This window comes from Corticium candelabrum, chromosome 18 (assembly GCF_963422355.1).
Source record: "Corticium candelabrum chromosome 18, ooCorCand1.1, whole genome shotgun sequence".
NCBI classification, from domain to species: Eukaryota; Metazoa; Porifera; class Homoscleromorpha; order Homosclerophorida; family Plakinidae; genus Corticium; species Corticium candelabrum.
Genome location: NC_085102.1, coordinates 2,231,975 through 2,243,555, shown reverse-complemented (window position 1 = coordinate 2,243,555; position 11,581 = coordinate 2,231,975). Strand labels below are relative to the sequence as shown.

Genomic DNA, 11,581 nt, shown 5'->3' with positions numbered 1-11,581 from the left:
GAACGCGACTCAAGAAATCAGAACCCAGAAGAACCGGAAATGGAAAGTCATTTGCAATTTGAAAGGGATGTCGAATGATAGCATCACCGAAAGACAAATCTAGATGAATCTTGTCCGCAAGATCGAGAGGACTACCATCGGCGGCGATAAGATGACTATCAGGTTCTAACGTTCGGTCGGCGGTATGACGAAGAGTATCGACAAAATTGCTGGAAACAAGTGACACGACGGCTCCAGAGTCAATGAAGAAGCACTTGAAGTGCAAACCCTCGGCCGGTATGCACCTTGAAGGTAAATTAGTCGCGCTATGACAAAATCGTATGACAGAATGGCATGATGTGGGTAATAAATAAGAAGCATTATTGAAATTGTCACAGGTCGAGCTTGAGGTATGTCACGTGACTGGCTGCTACCGTGTACAAATGGTAGCTACGCAGTCCGTCAGCCAACGTCCCGTAGGACCTCGCTTCTATTTTTTACAACCTTCGCTCGTCGGTTCTTTGTGCTGGTGATTGTTTGTGCAGCTTTTGAGGTCGTAACTATGGCCGGTTTTAGGCGTGGCATAGATACCAGAGCCAAAACAAAATTAGATGTGGGAACGTTACAAATGCAGCTAGATTAGCTAGGCGCTGTTTCTAAATGCATGTTACAAATGGAGTTGTTTCCAAATGATGGAACAAGCCAAATGTTACAAGTCGGAGAGCCTCGACGCTAGGCCGGCTGGCAATCTTCGCCTTACGTGATGAAGTAACGGGCGTGATCATTGTTGTGTTTGTTGGTGGGAAACCTAGGTTACAAATGGAGACCAAACAAGCAGCTCACCACCGATTTTCCAGCTCACAAGAATGTAAAAGTCTCGTTTTTTGTGCAGCCTCTCTAGGCGTCTTGTTGTTGGTGCGGCTTCTCTAGCTAGACGTCGTCTACTGTTGTAATGAGGTGACCCCAGAGCCAAAACAAAACAGCAATGCGGGAAAACATGCACGTGCACATGTAGATTAGCTAGACGTCTGTTCGCTCTGACTTTGGATACCGTAAAACAGAAATGAATAGAGACGCACTAGCGTACTTACAGGTCGGCCGAGCCCCTTTGTCCCACAAACAGACGCTGTCATGGACAATGCACGTTCTCCTTCGCAAATTTCCGTCAAACGCCAAATTTCTGTTGAAGACGACACTAGTGATCGTTGCAACAACACCACGGCCGCTCAGCCACGCACACCCAAAATTCAAGCTGGAAGACTGGAGAACCACTATGCAGAAACACTGTGGAACAAGCAAAATGTTACAAGTCAGGTACAGCTACACACCTCGCCCTGGTTGTTGTTGGGGAAACATACCCGTACAAATGTATGTGCTAAACCCTTAAAGCAAAGGACTAAACACCATGTACAGGACGGACGCCCGATGGCCGAATTCTCGTTAGCAGCTACCAAACAAAGCGAGGTGGAGCCTCATGATAACATCACGTTCGTCTATTGGTCAGTAATGACACCACTTCTCGTCTATTGGTCGAAATAGCTTCATTTGCATCTCCGCTAACCAACTATATAGACGGTCGTTGGGTCGTACGTACGGTCATCGAACGACTACTATAGCCTCCACCCGGAAATCCGGGCCTTAGGTAATTACGCAGGTGATAGGTTCTGCACCTTCAATAGTAAGCTTACACATAGGTACCGTAGGCATTTGACAGGTAGCAGGTGTCGTCCAAAGTGTGTAGATAGAAGCTTTCTGTTGATTGGCAGTAGGCGATTGTTCAGTAGACAAACCACGATTGACTTGAGAAGGTGTAGTTCTCAATTGGCGTTGATTATAGGCGGACGAAGTGGTTTGAGGTGGTGGGCGTGAGTTGGCTTCTTTTGCTAGACGTTTGCGGCATTCAGAAATGCGGTGACCGTATTTGTGACAATAGAGACAATTACCACGAAATCCGGAAGAAGGCGAAGAAGCTGCAGAGTTACGAGAAGAGGAAGACTGAGATTGTAAAAGTTTCAAAAATTCACCTTGTTGTGCCAGTATTTGTGACTGCTGCAAGATCAGCTGTTGGAACACTTCACGATCAGTTGATTGAGCACCGTCCGCGTTGCTATGGAACGACGAAGTAGTAGGCGGCTTTGTGTCAGGAACATGTTGTTGTGGCCGAGATCGCGGTTGCTGGTGTGATTGACGAACAACGAAACAATGATCATCATCAACAGGGATGCGGTTTCGTTGAGACCTAGTTCCATTTGAAACTCTGGGCGAAGACCTTCCTGAAACCAAGTGACAATAGTTAAATCGGGCAGAGCACAATCTTGACAGCTTTGCAACTGTAATAATGTGCGTCGAAATCGCGAACAATAGGCAGACACAGTTTCATGAGATCCCTGCTGAATAGACATCAATTTGTGCGTATAATACCGAACAGGATTCTTAGGACCAAACTGATCATGTAAAAATTGTTCAAAACCTTCCCAGGTAACTTCTTGGTCAGCAGTGGAAAGGAACACTCTGTACTCAGTACAAGCACGACCGGAGAGTGCGACTTCAGCATGACGGAGTGTTAGGGCCGGAGTCCATCCTTCTAGTTCAGCGACTGACCGAACATGAAACAACCAACTGTCGAGATCTTCACCATCATCTCCCCAGTACTTGTCGAATTGACCGGAATGATGAGGACGAAACGAAGTGCGAGGCGAGTCATCGCTAGAACCGAGACGGTGAGAAGATCTAGAGGCAAGTGGACTGAAAGTAGCATCATCAACAACGAGACGAACGGAACGTGATTTTCGGTCTTTACGAGGCATCACGGAGGATAGCTACTCAAACAAAATGTAAACGAGCGGTTCTCCACCAATTGTAGGGTGCGAAGCTCTCGAGACACGAGGATCGAAGGCCAAACGAAGACACACTTGTATTTGCATTACAACAGACTTTAGAGTAGATGTACTACCGGAAGTGGAAGGTGCTAATTTCTCTACAGTATGTTAATTAATTAAAGTTGAATCTTGAAAACAAATTTTAACTTAATTAATTAAGAAATGTGCACATCAAATGATTTGAAATTTACGGGTACAGGTTTAATACTACAGTAAACCTCCATAATAGTATATATATAATTGGCATACTTGTATATATCTATATTAGGCTTTGGTTTACTTATTTACTCTTAGTACTGTATTGTTATTATTACCAATAGCATCTTAGATTAGAGTATTACAAGTTAAACAGTTGTTTAGCATATGCTAAACTTATATTAAACTTTGATTGGCTTTGTATAATTTCTATTATGGTGTGATAAGCAAATCCGGGACATTTTGGAAGTCAGGCGTGGTTAAAATCGGCCCATATATAGACGCTGACAGACCACTAGGCCTCACTTAGTATATTATATTGGAGAGCTCACTATGAAGATCTTGTGTTTAATCTCGGTTGCATTGGCAATCCTGGCCGTAGCTCAGGGCTACGCCATCGGAGCTCCACAGACTGCATGCACCTCGATGGCTCCTAACCCTGGTGCTTATGGACACAATGCTCAACCACAAACAACAACTCCTCCATACAGAGTGACAATGGACGTGCCCTGCAACGGTTACCTACCTAACAAGAAATACACAAGTAAGTCTAAAAAGGGTTTTCAAACGCTCTTTGAATATAATGATATCTAATTCTAGTGACACTGAGACCTACTAACAAATCACATCAAATTGAAGGCTTTTTATGCCAAGTACGCAAGGCTGACGGGTCGGACACAACGGCCATTGGCATGTTCTCTGCTTTCAACCCCAAAGGCAAAGCTAAACACTTGGCTTGCAATTCTCCCAAGGTGTCAAAGCAAATGTCTCAATAAGTAAAGATCTAACAATGTTTTGCCTCAGGGAGCTGTCACTCACAAAAACAATAAAGGAATTCACGAGTTTCAAACCACGTGGAAGGCCCCATCGAGCATACCGAACTACAACTTGAGCGCATTGTCAGTATTCAAGATCACTAAATTAATGCCTCTTTTGACCAACTATTTAGACTTTCTGTCTCACTAGCTGCACAGTCGTGGAGCACAGAGACACATATTGGTTAAAAGTTCCGTCTGCCTTCTTCACGGCTGCAAAGAGCAAAACAGACAGTAAGATCGCGCTACTCAGAATAGCTAAACGAAATCAGTTGCAAAGAGCGTCACACTTTGTGTCCAGATTGCGTGCACGGGCAGTGCGTCGCACTCAACGCCAAGAGCTCACGCTGCAGGTGTGAAGCAGGATACAATGGTCCAACGTGCGAATCCGGTAACAGTGACTCCTTATTATATAATAATCGCCTAATTAATTAACACGTGCACTACTGACTGTTCTTGATTTGCGTCCTTTTCGTTCTAAGTTCAAACAGGTACAAAGCCATTAAGGCCACCACCGATACGCGGTAAGACAAATGTGACACTCGCCAACGCCGTTTTGAGTCTCTACTATAGTGTGTTGGCCTTCCAGATGATAGTTGCAAGGAGTTCATGAGAGAATGGGCTTCCAAACTTAGGGAATGGAAGGAGTTCTTTGACAAGTACCAGGAGGTGTTCGCTACAGATTTGTCGCCTACTAATGCCACTTTGCATGATGACGATTCTCATGATGGCCATTCTCATGATGGCCATTCTCATGATGACCATTCTCATGATGACGATGACAAGTAGCACGAACGGAAGCTGAATTATCGTAATGTTTAGTGTGTTTGCGGAGTTGTTTGAATGTACAAATGTTTGCTTGAAAATAGTACTCTTGACTCACTGTGTACGTTTGTTGGTCGTACCTAACAACAGTAAATGGTTGAGTTACTGATTGGCGTTTGTACGTAACACAGTGTATGGTGTGCAGTGACGGATCTAGAGGATGGCACAACAGGCGCGCGTCCACCCCTTTTGAGACCGAAAGTATAGTACACAGACAAGACTTCAGAGGTATTTGAACATGAGTATGCAGACGCAGTCATTTTCGCCCGGAAGTATGACGCTGCGGAAAGAGGTCTCGGTCTGGCTACGCAAGACTAATTGTATATATGCAATCTTGTTTGTTTTTGTGAATGGGTCTACGCAACCAAAGGTCACTCTGTAGGCAAAATTTCTAGAAGAAAGCAGGTGTACCATCTAGGTGGTCCCGCCTTAGCTGGTGACAGGTCCGGCGAACAGGTTATGGTTTTCGTATAATTCCCCGGACCAGTTGTGGTTTCCATAGTTAGTCCATTATTGCCATATGTGGTCCCGGACCCTAATCCTACCCTAAATATAACTTTTAGCCTCGACACTAGGCTTGCGTTTTGCTTTCGATGGTCCTTCCGCGCGAGGATAGCAACGGACTGTATCACATGATGTTTCCTCCAAAAATTAAAGATATATCTGTCTGATGTTTTATTTCGTGACGTCACATTGCGACGTCTGTAGTGCGCCTACCACTATTAGAAACTCTGGATTCGCCACTGGGTGTGCACTCGCGTAAGAGGTCGATGCATAACTCTCAGTTTCTGGCATGTACACTCAAACCACTCTTTTGCACGCAGATATACGGGTACGGGTACATGCGTATGCGCAATCTTGCCGGTGTCCAAAGCCAGGTTGTCAAATACGGGAACTTACTGTACATACGGGATTTGCGCTAATTTAGCTCGTCGCAATGGCAACTAATCGCATCGGTAGACCTCAGAAGCAGGCTAAAGATGAGGACGAGGAGAAAGTAATTGTAATAATTTAGACGGTTATATATAGTTGTTGCGTCTTATCTGCAATTAGTAGGCTTTTCAGCGAAATGAGTTTGCAACTAAGAATCCTGCAGCAGATCCTCGCAGAATGAGACGGATCATTGCAGAAGATCCTGAATGGTATTGTACCAATGTTCCATTTACACAACAAACACTAAGAGACTCACCTATTAAATTGATTGACGAGTTTGAGCTTCGATCAGCTTCAGCAACGAAGTGCAGATCATAAATTTATTTGTATATAATTTATTGTTGGATTTTGGCTGTTACTTTGATAACTTAAAGATAGGAACCAATTAATTGTTGCTTCGGACTAATTTTTGAAAGAGTCAAATTGCTAATTTAGATCAAATTACTTAGTTAAAATTAATTGAGTTAATTAATTTTTAAATTACTTTCTAAAGCTTATTAGTGATGTGCTATTGTGAAAAGTCTAGTTTTGAGCATTCTTTATCTAACTGTGACAACAAGATGAGAGCTTCATGTTCGGAGCTGTAAATGATAGTCAGAGTGAAGTAGTCAATAGAAAATAGATAAAGTAATGGTCACATGGAAAATATTTCATAGCTAGATGGCGTTAATTAATTAATCTAAATAACCTACTGTATGATGATGCTACATCATTGTTATATGATGTGTTGACAGGTGTTCAGTATTTTAATTTTCATCACGCATTGACAGTTAACATCTTCAGTAGTCTTTTTAGTTGGATATCACTGTATAACATTTACAACACTTAAATGTTAAATAGTTAAGCATGCATGGGACATTCAATGGAATTAGTGTTTGAAATTGTTTGCAGGAGTCTTGCTACTGTACCAGATTTACTTGATATTTGTATCATGCATATCGTTGGGAACTTTCAAGGTCAGCTCATTGATATTACAATGTAATAATAATGTATGTGAGATTGTCTGGTATATTTTTATCTATCTATAGACAATCCATTGCTGGATGAACTGAAACCGAAACACAAAAAGAAAGTTCTTGAAATGCTTTCTACAAAATTGCCATTAAAGTAAAGTTTACTGGCACTTTAATTTAGTATTCAATTTAATTTTAAATCTTAAATATTTTTATCATTTGTTTAATTAGTAAGTGGGCATTTTTCATTGCTATTTGTTGTGGGATAACAGATAATGCAACAAATTTGGAAAGATTTTTAAAGCAAATAGTGTTTGCATTAATTTAGTTGAACATATTTGGAATAATGTACACAGAATGACAGAAATTTACAATAATATATGTATAACAGAATTAGTTGAAATTGCTAACAGTTGATGCACGATTTAGCCACATTTGCACTACAAGAAATGTTTGTAGTTGCACAATCAATTTCTTTTAACTGCCATGTGACACAGTCACAAGCAGTTATGTTTTATGTAATGTATAATGTATGATCAATGAAGGAAAGCTCTTTATCAGTTTGCAAGAATATTTTCATCTGTGACTTTGGCACTTTGCAATTTATTGTTTGACATTATGTGTTTATAGTTTATGTTCATTGCCTGTTAATGTTTCCAATTATCATTTTACAGAGTGACGGCGCCACTGATTGAAGACGAGGGCTTTTGGCAGCGGAGCTGTAAATCACGATGGGAAGTTTGTGATGTCAGCAATCATGGAAACTCATGGAAGAGAATGTTCTTTGAGCGAAATCTTCAGGGTTTGTTGTGATGCTGTATGTTGTATCATTGTTAGATTGATGTACAATGTGACATTACAGGACTTATTGAGAACTTTGTTCCAGAGGCGACGGATCCCAAAGAGGTAAGGTGCACTTCTTGTTGATTTCTTGGTTTGCTGTGTGTACTTCATCTATTCTTTGTTAATACCCTATTAATAGTCTTCCTTTCTTTGTGTCTGGTTGTTGTTGTTGTTGGTAGCAGGTTTTCTAGAAACATTTTTATGTGTACTCATATATTTAGTTGAATGAGACACTTATGGTGTCATCGAAATTTATCAAGTGTTTAAGAATTCAACAATTATTGTTACCCATTAATGATGGGACTAGCAATGAAGATGATGCTTCTGATACGTGAGTGGTTACTAATATTAGTACAGCAATCCAATACACAGTACTTGATTATCGTGTCATTTGTGGTTAGAACTAGCGAAGTTGGAGGTGGTGGACCAAGCTGCAATCACATAGACTTTGGTATTGTGTTCAGAGTGTTGCCTAAGTTAGAGGAGATTCACATTACTTATGGGTATTGCAATTTGTTATGATGTGTAGTTATTGATATATATTATATATTTTTGATTTTAAGTGTCAAAAACTGTGGAATGAACTTTGATTGGTCACTCTTCAAATTTACTGAACAAGACTGCTCACTTTTGGCAAAGGTAGTAGACTGATATAAAGATGTAGTTGAAACCTCTGAGCTGTAACATTGTTATTTTATTGTACGTGTATGACTATATTAGGTAGCCTGCTGTGGGAAGCATGTGGTAGCAGATTAGGCTAATCATAAATTTTAACTTTTAACCAAAAGTGAAAGGAACAATTTTGCTACAAGACTATTGACTGGTATAACCAATTGATTGACAAACTAAGAAATAAACAGAGACATACAGACAAACAAACATCTGTTTTAAGAGGAGTCTTTGGCATCACCAAACAGAGAGACAGATAGACAAACAGAAAGCAGACATACAGACAGACAGATAAGTATTGCCAGTCTTTCGCCAAATCACTGTCAACTAATGCTCTTACTCCTAAAGATTCAGCTCGTTTAAGGAGCAGGTGCTTGGCTTGATGCTATACCCTCCTCATCTGAGTTTGCAATTGAATCCTACGATTATCGCTTGGCATCCTTGATGAGGTTAGGTTATATGATGCCTTTCAGTTCTTGGTCCAATTCATGTGATTGTGGAAAGTCTCTTGAATCAGATATGGATGGATGCCACTTTCTAACTTGTAAAACTGGAGGTGGCCCTGTCTACACACTTAACTCTATAGTAAACATATGAAGTGCTTGTCTTGGAAGCTTATGTAAATGAAGCACAACATCGATACTGCAATTCAGACAACAAGCCAGACATTACTGTGTTGGGCTATCAATCTGGGAATAGCATTGATCTAGATGTCTCAATGCCACATCCTTGCTATTGACATTCTAGCCAAGGCTTCTCTGATGGAGCTGCTACTCTTTGTAGAGAAGAAATCAAAGCCAAAAGTACATGAGAGAAATGCTACCACAAGGTTCCTCACCATCTGTTGTGCCCCTTGTGTTTGCACACTTTGATTGTTGGAGAGAGAAAGCATTAACTTAAAGTATCTGGACGATCTCTCACATCTCTCAAAAGATGAAAGTGGACGAAAGAATCCTGCCGAGTTTAAATCATTTTGGAGACATCGTTTTTCTGTTTAGTTGCAAAGAAAAGCCTAGAACAGCTTTGGTGGTCAAAAGCACAGCTCAGAACTGGACACTTTTTAATTTTTGTTTATTAGTTACATAGTCATTATAAGATCCAGCCAGGGTCAACTGTAGTGTATTGTGTATTAGACATTTAGTTTAAGAGTTGCTTAGTTTCATTTAATTTGTAATCTGATTTAGCCTGTAATAGTTCTGATTTATGAAAATATATTTCATAGACAGACAGATAAACAGACAGACAGACAGATAAACAGACAGACAGACACACAGGCAAATGATGCAATGATGCAGATAAAATGATGCATCGAAAGTCAATAGCAGAAACAGTAGTAGTATGATTTTATAGAAATGACTGTCATTTATAGAAATGACTGCATGTCAATGACAGTATGACTAAGTAAGTGTCTTAGCCAAACAATAGGTAATAGACGGGTTGTAATGTGCACTACACGATTGTCTTTTGACGATGTTGTAGGCTGTGAAGTCTTGTCGGAGTCTAACAGTGTTTCACTTGCATCGTAGTAACGTGACTGATGAGAAATCACGTACTCTTATCAGTCACTTTCTAGAGCATCCCTGTCTTGAAACACTCGGTAAACAGAATAATTGATATAATGAAAGTGAAATTATATGAAGTTATTCTGTTTTTAGATTTGTCACATAATAAGATAGGTGACGGTGGAGCTCGTGCTTTGGGCAAGTTACTAGTCAGCAAGTGTCGTCTCAAAAGTTTGAATGTTGCCAATAATCAAATTGGTAGCCATGGAGGAGGAGCTATAGGACATGCATTACAGAAGAACTCTAAACTTTTGTCACTTAACCTTAGGCTCAATCGGCTTAGTGATGAAGGCGGTTTTGGAATCCTCAAAGCACTACTAAAGAATGCAACTTTGACGACACTCCATCTAGGCAGCAATGAATTGGGAGAGTTGAGTGCACAGGCAATGAATGAGGTAGACGTAGTTTACGCATTTGTTTTTTCTTTGTTGAGTGATATACAAGGGCAAAAGCTTAGTAACTATAGCAACATTAAATCTAATTTTTTACAACTAGACTGATTAATTATATAGTATTGCTTTTTCTTGTGTTAGTATGTATCCTAAATGTCCTGTATGCTTTTCTGCTTTTTGTTTCTCTTTCTGTTCTTGTTTATGCATCTCACAACTTTAGTGCTAATTTAGTCATATTGGCATTAATACTTTGTACAAATAAATGTTGTTTTTAAGGTTGCTCTTCAGAATTCAACACTTACATCTATTGATTTGACCAGCAACCCATTTGGAGATGTATAGTATACGTATTTTTGATGAAATAAGCAGGATAATGTATTTTGTTTGCAGACTGGAGGTCGACTATTGCACGAAGGTTTGGAAGAGAACACAACAATTGTCAATATGGATTTGAGACAAACGAACGTGGGGGAGGAGAATGAGTACTGCATTTCACAGATACTAAAACGTAACCAAAACAAAGCTGCTGGCTGGTAACCTGACAATGAGGCATCAAACAGATCAATTGCTGTGTGCATAGCTAAAAGTGAACAGCGTGTGACTGGCTGTATTTCACAAAACGTTGAGCTTTAATAGTAGCAGTGCAGCATTCATGTTTACTGGTATTATGGAGTAACGTCACTGGTTTTGTCTAAGCGAAGCATGGTTATTATTTGCATTTTGTCTTTTAGCTATATTCTAGATAGATCAAGTCTGATATAGGTATAGAAAGGTTTTTATGCGAGCAGGTATTTCTAGTTATAGTTTAATTAGTTAATTATGTAATTATACCAATTAATTAATTGAGTATCTTGATCTATATTTGTTTAACACTTTGGAGACTCATTAAACTCAGTTTTGCGGGACTCCCCAGGAGCCATTCTAGATTTGCTACTGAATATACACACAAAAGTTTCTTTTGTAGGAGAGACTATTTATGTTCAGTGGCGGATCCAGGGCAGAGCCGTGTGTGTGTGTGTGTGTGTGTGTGTGTGTGTGTGTGTGTGTGTGTGTGTGTGTGTGTGTGTGTGTGTATATATATATATATATATATATATATATATATATATATATATATATGCAACTCTGATTCAAAGTGGTGCTCGAGGTGCCTAAGCTCCCCCTTTTTTCAGGTTGCTACATTAAGGACAGGACAGCAAAAAAGCAGAAGCAGTTGGTTCTGGCAGGTCGGTCTTGGCAATCCATAAATTCTGCAATGTTGTGGGACGGCAGAGAAACAGAGAGAATATACTTCACCTGAAGAGCCAAGGGAGTATAGTAAACGTACAATCGCAATCCCTTTCCTATAGACCATCTTTTGAGTCAGCTAGAGGAACGATTCAGCAGTGATTGCTAATGCATGCATTGTGTTTGGTTTGTCTGTGGTTCCAGGTGTCATGGTGGAAACTTAATTGCCAGTTTACATGGCACTGAACCAGCAACGTTGTAACATGATTGATGACCTTTCCTCGATCACCAGATAACCTATATATAGAG

General features: G+C 40.2%; 2 protein-coding genes across 2 annotated transcripts; both read left to right on the top strand.

Moving 5' to 3' along the window:
• The first annotated feature begins 3,378 nt into the window (after positions 1-3,378).
• LOC134194211 (putative defense protein 3) lies at positions 3,379-4,823 on the top strand. The gene is made up of 6 exons (XM_062663138.1): positions 3,379-3,597; positions 3,654-3,805; positions 3,858-3,952; positions 4,020-4,102; positions 4,170-4,392; positions 4,458-4,823. The coding sequence occupies exons 1-5, from the start codon at positions 3,387-3,389 to the stop codon at positions 4,301-4,303; spliced, it is 675 nt and encodes a 224-aa protein (XP_062519122.1). The 5' UTR covers positions 3,379-3,386; the 3' UTR covers positions 4,304-4,392; positions 4,458-4,823.
• Positions 4,824-5,610: 787 nt separating this feature from the next.
• LOC134193972 (dynein regulatory complex subunit 5-like) lies at positions 5,611-10,894 on the top strand. Its single transcript, XM_062662848.1, has 13 exons — positions 5,611-5,690; positions 5,750-5,835; positions 6,518-6,582; positions 6,655-6,733; positions 7,254-7,381; positions 7,442-7,485; positions 7,644-7,753; positions 7,824-7,925; positions 7,986-8,061; positions 9,571-9,688; positions 9,747-10,048; positions 10,322-10,381; positions 10,436-10,894. The coding sequence occupies exons 1-13, from the start codon at positions 5,631-5,633 to the stop codon at positions 10,580-10,582; spliced, it is 1,377 nt and encodes a 458-aa protein (XP_062518832.1). The 5' UTR covers positions 5,611-5,630; the 3' UTR covers positions 10,583-10,894.
• Positions 10,895-11,581: the final 687 nt, after the last annotated feature.